Raw genomic sequence first — 14,333 nt, 5'->3', positions numbered from 1 at the left:
GTAGCGGAAAGCAGAGCAGTCGGGCTGAGCCCAGGGCCCTCACGGCCGTGTGTTCCCAGGTCTGCACTGCCCATTCCTCTGCACCACGCTGTGATGCTGCTGCCGAGCCGCTTTCAGAGACCTTGGCACGGGGGACCAGGTGTGTCTCACTGTGCGTAATGCTGGCACAGGGAGCTTGAAGCCCCAGAGCAGCAAGAGTGAGCCGAAAGGACTTAGGGATTTATTTCTTTCTTGAAGCTCCCCTTGCACACCGATAACCAAATCTGGAGACTGCAGATCCCGAGTCCCTCAGTAGCTGCAGCGTATCAGATAGCAAGTATTGAGGGGCAGGAACCACATACCTAACAAATTTTCAAGGCAGTTTTGTTTGTTCATAGAAGATGTCCCAACAGTTTGTTGATTTTATGATATTGGTACCCTTAGGACTACCAAGGCGATTTCTTCTTGCTGAGTCTTCAGCTTCTAACGTCTTAAACCATCAGGCCTTCCCCCATATGTACATAACCTCTCTTTTTAATAGTGCTTTGGTGAACACACAGTAATATTCTGATTATTTGCAATGTATTTTGTTGTTAATTTTAAATTTCTTGGCACAATCTATTTCTGCCATGCCAAGTTCAGTATAAAGATCCCATGAGCCCCTTGTGGGAGTTCATTTTCTTTTATGTCAGTGCTGCACTCCATGATCCAAAATCGAGAGAATTTGCTGTTAGGGTTCCCTGTAGCAGTGTGTCAGAACAGGGATGACTGTGATGCAAATTCTGCGTGTTTCCAGTGGTTTGCCAGGGCTGGTTGGGGTCCCTGTGCAGTCCCTGGCAATCACTGAGCTGTATCATTACTGAAAGTGAGGTTGTGCTGAGGAACAGAAAGAGGAATTGAACTACAGGAGTTAAAGACTGGTCATCTGGACTACCCACTGCTCAGCAGAGAATTATCCTCTGCGTTTTGTTCCTTGCCCATTGTCTAGCCTGGCTTGAAGTGTTTCAGGTGATAGGGCTGTAGCGTTGGGAACTCTTCACCCTTTAATGTAACAGCCAGTGACCTGGATTAGGACTGAGATGTTTAGGTCTCTCACCATGTCTCTAAGACAACCTGCTGTGTAATCCCCATTGCTTAGATGAAAAACTGATGAAACAAACCCCTTTATCTCCTTAATTCCTATGAATGTAGAGGTTGTGATTGTGTCCCACTTAAACTGAATTTCATGATGCATTTTTTTAAGCATTATTTGATTGTTTTCCATGGTAGTGATATTAGTTTTAATTATTTTTATGGGTTTGAGTTTTGAGATCTGTTTCACACTGTAGATATTTGTTGTTTGTTTTTCCTTTTCTTTTTAAATCCCTGGGTTGTCAAACAATGTGGACATCCGAATGGGAAATTGTAGTGACTGCATTCTCCAGGAAATGGTACATTGACTGAAGCGGCTTCTCTGTGCCCACGCGTTCTTTACATTTCAGACTACTAATTATGTTTACAAAATGTCTCATTTTAGAAAAGCACTATGTGTGTACTAACCAAGGCCTTTCGGGAATAAATTGGCAAACAGGTCATACACTGAAAAAGTCATCCAAACCCACCGGGCTTTTTGTTTTGAAGTCAGTCTACATTTTTTTCTTTTCCCCCTCCCGCCTGCCCCTTTGTGGCCACAAAGCTGAGTAGCTGGAGTCCAGGGCATTGAATGTCAGCATGTCAGGGAGGCTGGTTGATGAGTGTCTGTTTAGTCTCAGTGCAGGGCGAAATGCCATCATTAATTCATTACCCAGCTGCCTGTCAAATAAATTGGCAATTACGTCCACCGCAGAAGCTTGGAATTCAGTAAATAGCACGTTACCATCTCTGAGTCGTTGAGAGATGTAAAGGGAAAAATTAAGCAACACCGTGTTTGTTTCAGTAGCAGATGACAAGGGGCAGCACATTGGTGCTGTGATGTAGTGATGAAAAGCTTGGAAAGGGCTGGTAATGAGCTATGTGGATTGGAACGTGTTAAAAACCATCACTGACTTTCCACTTTGTCTTTGTGTTTTATTGCAGAGCTCAGCTCCTTCCAGCTTGGGAACAGGCTACTTTGTAAGTGTATCTCAACTTTAACACATGTGCCTCTGAACAGCATAGCATTACTCCTGAAACAAAAGTGCCTTGTTATATGGAAACAGGAATAAATAACCAATATCAGTCTGCCCAATAGGTTAACTTATCTTTTTCCATTTCTCCCTCTGCGAATGCATTGTAAGTAATATTTCAGACATGGTGGTCAATGTTTTCCTGAACTAATCAGGCGTCATATTAATTACTACATAAATGCCAACAGTATTTAATTTACACAATTATAGCAAATAAAATGAACCATGGTCTTACCAGCTCTCTAATCTGAGACGGTAGGAGCTTGATTTCCCCTTGTACCTATTCTTATTGATTCATAGACTTCACCGAGCCCATTAAGGCAGTCTGGTCTCATCTCCTGTGTACCATAGTCCAGAGAACACGACACAGAGATTTCTACCTGTTGGTTAAAAGCCCCATGTCTTACAGATGATCTTGGAACATGCAGCTTTAATTGTATTTATGCTAGATTTACATTTTGTCATGAGAAGAGGATCAGACCCCAGCTGGTTTTCTAATTGATCAGTCTTTTTTTTTGTTATTTATTTGCATGCCCCTTTATTGATTTAACAGTATATTTATACCTTTCTGCCTGTTTATTCCCACATTCATCAATATACCTTTTACTTCCACAGGTAAGTTTGGGACTAAAAAAAGTCCAGTCTATCCAATGCACTGTTTATTTTCCTCCAAGATTTGTATTTAAATTGCTCATATCCTTTTTCACTTACAACTTACGCTATATTCTCCAAGCGTGTCTTTTCTTCCTTTATAATATCTGTAGGAGAAGTAGAACATTATGTATGTCCAAAAACAGGTGGGTAAAACACAGTGAGACTTTTTCTATAGCATTGCTCTGTATAGTTAATAGTATAATCAAAGCCTGCTTCTATCTTTTCATCAAACTCCAGGGAAAAGAAAACTATATAGTATTCGATTACATGATGGAAAAACTTTGTTGCTCTCTTGTCAGATTCCCAGAGAGTAATTTTCTTCCATTAGTACATGGTGAAATTTAGTCTTTTTTCATAGAGGTCTGTGATCCTGTAGGAAAGTTATGGGATTAAACCGTGTATGTGTGACCTCACATGTAAAGTGTAAAATGGAAGCACAGAAATTGCTTAATACCTGGAGAAATGCTGTGTCCTGCTGGATTTACATTGGACTTCTACACAAACTGAATGTTTGTATTTCTCCCAGTGGTAAGGTCTGAAAAGAGCATTATCAATTGAAGATGTTTTGTGGTAGTTTTTCTAATTACACCAAAGCCTGAATTGATGTAAGGTAAGTTGTGAAACAGGAAAAAAAATTATTTCCTTTTTGCAGCACTTGCCCTGTTTTATGTCATATGTCTTTTTAAGAGGGGAGGGGATGAAGGGAAAAATAATATCAAATGGCTCAACGTTTATTTCACAGTAAGACTAAAACTTGAATGTCTTTCCATAGTTTAGAGCAAATTGCTTTCCTTTGTCTGGGCACTTAAAATTCAGATCATATGAACATATACAGACGTGCTCTGGAACGGGACAAATATAATATGGGATGGAAGGCTTTAACATATATAAATAAGCCTTGTTCTCCTTATATTGAGAGCTGAATATGCATGGTTTAAGAACAATGTTCAGCTTCATCTTTAGGAAGCAGCGGTACCAGAAGAAAAGCCATCTGCTGTTCCCTTACACCATACTGTCTGTGGGTTGGTCCAGTAAAGTGAAAATCTGGAAGGTGTCAACATCCCCTATGCTCCAGCAAAAAGCTTGAAAGTTTCCAGTTCTTTTGAGTGAGGGATTTAGTAACATGAAGAAGCTTGACATCTTCTAGTGCCAATGTATTGGCACTTTACATCGTACTGATTTAGATCTGTGTAGGTTGGGGAGACATCCCTTATTAAGTTCCATTAATACGATATCTTTAACTGCACTGTTTCTTATGTATAGTCATAGTAATTAACTTTTTCTTTCTTCACTAATAGCAGAGTAGATAGAAAATGTCCTTCAGTTTCTATCTTAATGTCATTTTTACACTTACACAGCCTTGGATGAAATGTGGAGAGTTTTTTCCTCCCTTTTCACTTTGGAAAATTGTTTTTAGGATTATCTTGCTTATTGTTTTAAAAAAGTCCATACCCTTATTAACTTACATGGGGCAAATAAAACCCAGATGTGTTTTGCGGTACCAGACAATGAGAAAAATGCTCCAGAATGATCAAATTAGCATGTGTTTCTGATAAATGCAATTATTGTATTATCAAAGTGCAAAAGAATATGCGCTTGAATTGACTTCTTTTTTCCAAAGCTTTTAACCAGAAAAGACTGTTATTTTTTGTGTTTAGTGTTAACCCAGAACATCAAAACAAGCGTCACTGGTCTCAAATAAAACAAAAATTGTTTTTAGTTTAATAGATAATAATAATCTTTTGCCTGTGGAAAGTATTGATCAATATAGGTTGTACTTTGGATTACAAAATATTACATACTGTAGCGCACCAAAGGAAACACAGGCAACCAGGTAAGTTAAAATGAACTAACAGTAGTTTCACTGTCCAAGGACATCTACTACAGAAAGCAGAAACACGGATGGAAGCAGGTTTTATTCAGGAATGAATGAACACTGAGGTATGGATTAAGTAGCTCATATTTGCTGATTAAATCCAAGTATCAATGGAATCTTTTTTCATTGAGGCCATGTTACCTAGCACATATGTATTGGACATAATACTTGTGGGACTTGGAAGCTTCTTTAAGAACAATGCTTATGCAGGCACTTGTGATGGGTGGTGGGTCAGGTGTCTGCAATGCTTGTGGATGCTGTGCATAATACAGCAAAGCAAAAATTACTTTTGGATCTTTTATCCTATAGAGATCCTCCTGAGGTCACTGAGTGTTTAAGCCTGACACTTCCCAGTCATACAAAATCGTTATTCTAATATCTGCATGATAGTTCCATCCTAGTAATTCATTATACGTTTCCAGTAGTAGTGGCGAAAGCTGAAATCTTACCTAGTTTTATGCTATAACCAGGTATGTTTCTGAATGGCAAAGGTCGAGACTGTATTCTTACGTTCTTGTTGCCTCTACGTAGCGCTTCTTGAAAAGCAGTAAGTACGGGAAAGATGCCCGTGCTCTGGGGAGGGATTTCATACTGCTGCTTTGAGAACCCACCTTTGCTCTGCAGTCAGTGGGCAGGGTTGGGAATCTCCATCAAGTGATTCAGCCTAACTCATACCTAACTGAGCTGATCAGAACTGCCATTGATTAGCAGACTTTCTAGTTAGGTGCTTTTAGCAAAACGGGGCACGTGCGAGTAACCACTGGATGAGTGTTCATGATGCAAAGTTGTTGAGTTCTAAGTACCTCTGCAAGTTGTCTCCAGTTAGAAGCAGTTTACCTCCTGCTTCTTTCAGAACTACTAGTATGTTCTGTACATATTGTTGAAAAGCCATTTCCATTGTTGCCGGAATCTGTTTCACCTGTCTTGGCACTCCTTGTCAGAGTGAGCACTTTCCTATCCTTTTTACATATTATTAAATCAATAGTCAGAAAAAAAGAGACAGAGGCAAAAATCATTCTAGTTCTCCTATAAGCCTTTTGTACTGGCCTAGCTTTATTGTTTTATGTGGGATTAGTCCAGTCCATGATTGGTGCACGTGAAAAAAGATTTGCACATGCTGTTAATACTGGTGCACCCTAAGAAATTGTAACTAAATATTATCTGGAAAATCTCCCAGTTGTCTTCCATATTTTTTTGCATTGCAAATTGTCATTGTCTCTCATGAAAGATGGATTATAAGGTAGATTACATCTTGTCAGTGGGTCAGTTCAGATAATTAGAAAGTAGTTAGAATTTTAGGAAAAAAACCCCACCTTTTTAGCTTTAAAAGAAAAGTGATTTCAATTTGAATTATGTGTTTTTTTAATGTCCAGCTGTCTATGATTTCAGGAGGTTGAGAAAGATGTTTTAGAATATGTTTGGAGTTTGAATAATAACAAAAGCTTCTTTTATCTGACTACAAAGAATGATTTTTGCTAGTTTTCTTTATTTCGCACCCAGCCAAATTCACGTTAAAGGATACAGGTGGTTCATTGATTTGCAACACAAAACAGAACAAAATCAAAACCTAAATAACTGAGTATTTTATTTTTAAATAACAAATCCAATTCCCAAGATTGTCAAGTTCTTTGACAAGCGTACAGTTTCTCTGTTTATAACAATTTGTTTCCATTTCTTGCATTGGTTTGCTTCTCACATCTTTGTGGCAATTTCTGAGGGTTTTCTGTTCCTTTTTTTTTATGCTTATTTTTTGTTAGCAGGTTCTATTTCCCCAAAAAGCAGAGAGTTTGTGAATTTTTCAGAGCTGGATAGAATTTGGTAATAAGCTGGTGATGGAAATAATATTGGGAAGGGAGAAAGAATCTCCTGTGACACTTATTTCCCAAACAGTGCTCTTGCTCCACCTTAAAAAAAGGAAGAAAAATGAAAAATGTGATTTGCACATGGGCTGGTGACTCAGACAAACATAAATCGTGAGCGTATTCCCAAAGGCTCTGGCTAATCAGTTGTGCTATCCAATTTGGCCCTGAGTGGGTTCAGTTCAGCAGATGTTTGCGTAGTTACAGCATGCCACTGGGACACTGTGTTGTGCAATGTTGCATTACATTACTCAGAGCTCTAAAAACTCATCCCAAGGAGAATAAGTGGAGCACCAGCGGTATTAGTATAGAGATGATGGAAAACCAGTATTTGGCCTAGATAAGGCCAACTGTTTCACTGTGCAATAGGACTGATTTTCACCCGAGATGTTACCTTACAGAAGAAATGTGGAATTAGGTATACCAGCACATTCTCTGGGCTCATAGTCTCAGATAGAGCCCTTAAAACCAGTAGATCTTCATTCACTGCCTGGTCTATATGCAGTGGCAGCAATCCTAAGGAGCCTGTGTTTTGTTCTTTGAGGGGGTCAAATCTGTGATGTTGTTGACTCTCTTCAGGTGGGAGTGTTAAGAGACTCTATGAGAACACAGTAAAACCCGTTAGATAGAAACAGATTAGATCAGAAGTGTCATTTGAAAGAGGTTTAGTAAATTCAACCAGCTAATGTTACAGAAGGGATCTAAGGCATTACTCCATATCATGTACACAGTGATATTCGTAAATAAGGAATTGTTGTTCTTGCAAGTAGGTTAAGTCGCTCAGTTATTTTTAGTGCTTGACTTTAGAATCCAAACACTGAAGTTTATTTTGCTTATGTAGATGTGTGTATCCGTCTGAAATTTTATGAGGTCTACAAAAGCACTTCAGCAGTGGCTGTTTGGATGGCATCACACTTAATAAACTGTCATGTCCCCTGTGAATACAGTTGAAAAGACAATCCTCGTTATCCTGTGTTTGGCACTATAAATCATTGTTAACAAATCCTAATTTGCTTAGTAGGGTAATGAATGATCTCCAATTTTCTCACTGTAATTAGTTTTACCAACTATTATTGTGAAGGGTATACTGAAATCCATTTTAGCTCCACTTTAAAATCTCCATGTGCCCATTCTTTGCAGAAGTGAAGCTGACAACAGAGGTTATGAATCTTCTGATAGTAAATTCAGATGCAAGGGAGGTGGACAAGATCCCCAGTAGAAGTCTCTCTGTGGGTTGTAATTACCTATTAGTATTTGAAGACCTCAGTAGAGCGGATCTGGTGTGGAGCAGTGAGACCTGGAAACCCTGGTGTTTCTTTATCTGAAATCTTTTAGGTGTTGTCTTTTGTTTTCTAGGAGCCATTGAAAATTCAGTTTATTGTAACAGCTGCTGTAAGGGAGGCATCATCATTGCCAACTAAATACATTACGTGTAATAAAATCTACCCCAGGTCTATTAATTTTACCATTTATAAACTGTAGTGCTGTTCCTAGGGAGAACTGAGACTCATTAAAGAGTTTGCTAACAATATGACCATCAAAGCAAGAAGAACAGCAAAAGCAGACGTATATATATTTCCAGCATCCTACTAATCACGATGAGAATAGCTGGAACAAACCAGCTGTTTTTAGAGAACAAAACTGTGTGCTTTTCTAGAGGTTGAGAAAAACACATAATATTAACTCAGTGATTGAGGAATGTTTAGGCAAGCAGTATAAATTACCTGGGCTGGAATTTGGTCAAGGTAAGTCTCTACTCAGATCATTTTAAGCAAAGATGATGAAGGTCTGAGTTACTTTTGCAGGCCTTCTGAATTGCATTTCCTCATACATTGTAGAACCCTGCCCCAATGCATGCTTGTGCTTTTTGAATAAAACGCTTTGATTTTAAAATATTAATCCTAACAGTTCTTCTTTGAATTAGGTGAAAGTATATTGTCCAAACCTTAAACAGGGAAAGCAGGGCACGGCAGCAGTTTCTTAGCCAACTAAACAGAACTGAGATCAGATTTCAGAATTTCAGGTCTTTCAGGTTTGCCCCCTCATTGCTGAAACACAGATTTTCATCCTCTGTCTGAACAGTGCGATGATTAATTTCTTTAGGACAGACCCCAGATGCATTTGGTGATTCAGGAGACGATGTCCCCAGGGAGTTATCCCTTATGATTGAGCAGTGCTGAGCTGGAGCGTGCTTCTTGGCTGACTTGGGCGGCCTTCACCCTCCTCCTTGCCTAAGCCGACTCCTGCTTTAGTTATTAAAACTGAGCAGTTCTGTGCTATCTGTGTAATATCTTTGGCTCAGTTTTGCCCTTTCGTGTGGTTGCTCTGGGTTTTTTTCTGGCAAGGTGTTAGATTTATTGCTCTTGCATTTCTTCAAGAAATGCTTTCAGCTTGTTAGTCCCTTTTCCTTCTGCTTCTATGTATGGTTCTCCACTTACCTCGTTGGAGCCATCTTTTTCCTGAGGATAATAAATATGATGAACAGAGACGGCGTAAAGAACTGGAGGAAAGGAGGAAGAAAGAAAGAAAGGGAGAAAGGAAGAAAATAAGAAATTTTCTGTATTTGAAGGGCTGATATGAAAATCTTATTTGCCAGAAGAGTCTCTAACTTCTGTTATTGGCAGAAGAGGAGTGTTGCAAGTGGTTGGCAGATAGCTTCATTTACAGTTTAAAAACCTTGAGGCATACCCAGTACACATTTGATGGTATTTCAGATGAAATTCCTTAATAATTTGTTTCCAACAAAAATCGATTTAGAAAAATCAAGACATGATCGTTTATAAGCAAATTTTTAATTTTATAATTTCCTCTTCTGGAGGTTAAAAGACTTATATAAATAGCAGACAGACTTGAGATGTGTTGTTAGTCTAAATTTGGTCTCTAATGCCCCATGTTATGTGTAGCTCATGTTTTGCTCATCAGCACTTGCAAAGCAAAAGAATTATTTTTTTGTGTTCCCCCTCTTTTTCTCTTTCACATAACATGCGACACAAATTGCAGATGTGAACCTGAATAATAAAGAACTGCTTCACTGATTGCTAAACATGCATTATGGTGCTTTTAAACTCATTTCAGGTCATCGTACTGCAAATTAGTTTGATTGCAAGCAGTTAAGCTGTCATATACAAAGCCTTCATCCTCCAAGGGTCTTGGTTTCATATCATTAAAAAAAGAATGCTCAATAACATTTAACGTATTTATTGTACATTTAATATTTTGGAGGAAAAATAGTGTTGGTTCTCTAGAAGAGTTTTTATATAATTTCATTAAAAGAAAAGGGATATGCAGTCTCTGAGTAGAGAGCTTCATTGATAGTCCTGGTTTAGTATCATATTTAAAGGTGGCTGGCCATGTTCTGCATGAAACAAGAGCCGTTTTGCTCTTGCTACTGAAGTTTTGAAGTTGGTGGAATTTTTTTGTAACCCAAGAGGAAAGAGCAACACTGGACTGTTTCTGATGCAAATGCTCTGCTGGTGTTATTGTTTGTCGTGAGGTTGTACCCAGAAACGTATAAATTGAACATTTTCTCCTATGTGCATTTAAAATAAATGGAAAACCTTGCAAGATTTCTGCATTATGTAACTTGAGAATTTGTAGAATAGCACAGTGTTGTGCAAAAAGAAGGGATTATGGCAAAAAACATTATGGTAGAAAGGACTAAAAGGATAAAATCTGGTGAGTACCCTGAAAAAAGTGCACGTGGTGGTGACTGTTTGGGTCAGTGCTGTGCTGGAGGCACCGAAATGTTGAGTGCTGTGCCGAGAACGGCGTGACCATTCATTCGTCCTGCTGTCGAGCTCGGGAGATGTGTGCCATCCAGGTCTGCCTTGCAGAGATGAAATAAAGAGCTGCTGTGCAAACTCGGTGACCTTGGAAATCACCAGTACTGTCATTTGACTAACTGATTTGATTACTCTGGAGAAGGACAGTGCAAAAGCCTCTAAGGAAGTAGCAACATGCAATTTGGATGGATTAATGAGGAGGAGAAGCCATGTGATGGTATTATTTTGATGTGAGCTTCCATAGACTTTTCATTTTGCCATTTTCTGAAGAAATACTCTCTCCCCCTCACTTTCTCCTCTTTTGGAAGAATACATTTATTAATTTAGACTACATCGTATTGTTTAATCTTTTAAATAATAGGTCTTTTTCTTCTTGAGAAACTTACAGGTGAGGAAATACTGATATAGTTAAGTAGGGAAAACACTCCCATAATACTGCAGGCACTCAGTTCCAAAACTTGCCCAAAGTATGACTTGTTCCTATGTGAATGATTAGTTTTATGGTGAATATTAGTATATTCTTTTGAGTCACTTGGAGGGATAGTAGGATTGTACCTGAAGCAGAGAACACATCTCCTGATTGCAAGAATTAAGGCTGAATTTCACAGAAAAGAGTCCAATCCTCTTTCTCAGCCTTTTATGTCAGAACTCAAAATTGCTGTCTGATAAAATGTAGGACACCAGATTGAATTACTTCATTGAACCACTGCTGTCCCCTGTTAATGGTAATTGCACGGATATAGCGGTCTTTCTTGGCAACATCTCAGATATTTACCTCCCACTGTTTTTCAATTCAAACCTTTGATGAAAATATTCCCAGTACTTCTTTAAAGCAGACACCCAACTGTCTTTCTTGACAAAGGCAAGGTCTTTAAATCAGATCCTGACAATTTGTGACACAGCAGTCTATCTAAATCACCTTTTACCTATGTCTCTGTGTCATTTCCTGAAAAAAAAAGTGTCCATCAGAGGAAGGTTGCTGAAGGCTTGGTGCTCGGAGAGTCTGTGTGTGTGGCGGCGTGGAGCGGGAAGATTTGTGTGTTTGTTTCAGTGGAAGTAATTAGATGAAGGCTTGTAAAGTTGCAATGCATGCTGTAATGGTTTGTTATAAATATTTGGGGCTACTTTGTCCATAAGAAAAACATTATTAGGTTATTGCTGTTCTCAGACCATTATTAAGTGGAGGGCTTTTCTGACAGTTTTTCCTTTAGCAACGGTTAAATCTCTTCAAAAATGAAAAATAAAAAAATCAGGGCAAATGTTTTCTTTGCTACACTGGAGGGTTAATGTGCATTCAGCTGAAGTAGCTTATTCACCTCCTGAAATCTCATCTCACTTGATGTCCTGAACTCTCCCTCCCACAGAGAGACGTGGATGCCACATCCACCATTCACTCTAGCAAATGCTATTGTTTCAAGCTAGCTTGCATCATGATGAGGAGTCCTTCGACTCATGCAATCAGATCAGTGCAGTTTTCATTACTGAGGAGCTTGCTGTCTGGCTTTGCTGCAAGATGGTGACTGTTCACTCATGCTAGAGGGTTTTCCAACAGATCTCTTTGCATTACTGAGTATGCTTTTGGTACAATCTCAAGGTTGGCATGTAAGATCGGTGGAGTTGGCCATATTGTGTAGCATCACTGTAAAAGAATTTGTAGGAAAAATCTGTGAAACTCACTTGCTTGTGAATGAAGAGTAAGTAATTTATATGGATATTTATTATGAATGTTTTAGCTGTTCATTTTATTCAGTGACCTATATAACAGCGCTCTTCAAGCATAGAGACAGTGCCTACCTGTGCATTTGTGTAGGACATTGGGTAAATAGATTTCTAGCTATTACTGTGCTAGAACTTCTTAACAGCTCCACCTTAGCAGATGAAGAGAGGTTGTTCTTGAATGGCAGAATAGACACCAGCTATAATAAAAGATCACGAGATAATTTCATTAGCAAAGTGTTAATCTTTACCAAGGAGGGTGTGTCTGTTAGGGATGGTGATGAAAGATGAGCTTGGAGGGGAAAAAAATTACTGTTTTACCCTGCGCAGATGTGTGTGCCAGGCTGGTTCAGAGGGTGAAGTTCGTGTTTGGAGTAGAGTCACTATAGCACATGATGACACTTGTGCCATGTGGAAATGAAAGAAACCTTCCAAACGAAGGGCTGGACTGTTGGGTATATCAGTGAATGCAAGAGGAATATATTGCAGTTTCAAGGAACCGTTACTGATGCCAGACGGAAGGATTTACGTGGTGCACAGTTTACAGAAAAGCTAGAAAAAAACAGAGAGGGATTTAAGATTTTTAAAACACATTTACAGATTCTCCTAGAAGAGATCCTCTTGGCAATTTTGAGTTCCCTCTGCTCTAATGAGAAATGGAGAAGGGAACTGCTGCCTCTTCCTCCTCCTGCTCCCATGCTTACCTTCTAATTTCTCAGATAGCTTCTGAAGATGGAAATTACTAAGTTCAAACAATTCAATGGCATTGCCACACTTACGGTATCCAGATACCACTTTCTTTTCTTAGATGAAATATCACATTAAAGGTAATAGTTGAAGTATTTGTACTACTGTGCTTTTGCTTTTGCACAGTAGTTGCAGTAGCCCCAGAAATTTTCCAACTGCAGACCCTGTTTCTGTAGACACACAAGCACATGCACACACAGAGGTTGGAGAATTGGCAGCACAGATGCTGGGAAAAGGAATGTGCTTTGGGGCTCTCTGAAAGGCTCTGGTGCTAGCTAGTCCATCTGCAGAGAGATCACTTACACCTGGCGATAAACCATGCTCTTCTTCTCTCTTCCTGCCTCCTCCACAATATTAACATCTGGTTTGCAGGATTGTTTCCACCTTGAAGTGGCAGCTGTGTCAGAGGCGATGTGCTCTCACAGCAGAGAACGGAAGCACAAGCAAACCTGAACCCCATGCTGGCAAATCTATACAGGCACCTTCTGAAAGCATTATGTCTTCTGCTGTGTGCTTAGAGTTGCCAGCTTGGAAGAGGCAGCCGTGAAGCCTGGGATGCTGTTAAACACCACTGAGGACTTGTTTGCTCCCTCCCCATTCCCCCTTCCCCACTGAACACAAACTGTGAGAAGTCCAAGAACCGCTGCAGTGCCAACAAGAGCAAAATTACTTGCAGCTGGTGAATGCCACCTGCTCCTGCCGAACTTCAGCCAAAACAGTTTCCTCCCCAGAGTGCCCTGGAGTGGGGAATCCAAAAGCTGTTCAGAGCAGGGCAATATTTAGTGTGGATGGGGAAGAGACACTGCAATTCTTGCTTGAGAGCAGAGCATGTTATGCAGGAGGTCTCTAGTACTAATGGCTGTGACTCCTTTCCCTTTCCAAGCTCCCTCAAATTACCCCTTCTGCATTCTTCCAGTATGTTGCTTATGAATATTAATTCAGCCCTCTCTCCCTTTATATGCCATCCTTTTTCCCCATCCAAGCTAATGCAAATTTAATGTGTTTTTTTTTTTTAAAAAAAAAAAAAAGTCCTACAAGTGATAGCAAGAGCAGAGTGTCTTCCTTGAAGGCTCTCTGATGTATTAATGCAATGACACCTTATGACACTGTATTTTCTTCTGTGATAGAAGCACTCCTTGACCCTGAGAAAGAAAAAGAAACACTCTTCCTTGTGATTCCCACTCTGTTTCTTAATAGCCTTCCTCATTCATCCCTAGCATCATTTGTTTGCCCAGTGTTTCCCAGTAGTTTGCAGATTATTTTATGGTTTTGGTTTACTAAGTACATATGGCTTAAATTACCTGTGGTATAGAAACAGTAAATTAAAGGACAACATCATTGTGAATTCATAGCAAGAGGCCACTTAGCAGCCCTCTGATCACCATATTCTTTCTTACAGAGTACTTCATCGGTTCAGAGGACTTTGTTCTGATTAAATCAGTAGAGGCTTTGTTGTATTTAACTAGAAAACCATCAGTGTCCAAATGTCTACATTCATCTATTTAAAGGAAGGATTTGAAGAACACTGCTGAGTTGACCTGCTAACAGTTTTATCAAGTTTGTTCCTGGCTTTAGG

The 14,333-nt window shown here is 39.4% G+C and overlaps 1 protein-coding gene across 6 annotated transcripts in view; it reads left to right on the top strand.

Annotated features, from left to right (window-relative positions):
* AUTS2 (activator of transcription and developmental regulator AUTS2) overlaps positions 1–14,333 on the top strand; it is a 793,559-nt gene that overhangs the window by 363,817 nt on the left and 415,409 nt on the right. For all 6 annotated transcript variants that reach the window (XM_042791833.1, XM_042791837.1, XM_042791835.1 and 3 more), the window contains one exon: positions 2,035–2,070. In XM_042791833.1, the coding sequence (XP_042647767.1) occupies positions 2,035–2,070 (36 nt within the window). The remainder of the gene's footprint in view (positions 1–2,034; positions 2,071–14,333) is intronic.

Source organism: Tyto alba, unplaced genomic scaffold (genome assembly GCF_018691265.1).
Source record: "Tyto alba isolate M040663 unplaced genomic scaffold, T.alba_DEE_v4.0 Super-Scaffold_19, whole genome shotgun sequence".
Lineage (NCBI taxonomy): Eukaryota > Metazoa > Chordata > Aves > Strigiformes > Tytonidae > Tyto > Tyto alba.
The sequence above is the reverse complement of the archived record's forward strand: the minus strand, read 5'-3'. Positions and strand labels throughout refer to the sequence as shown.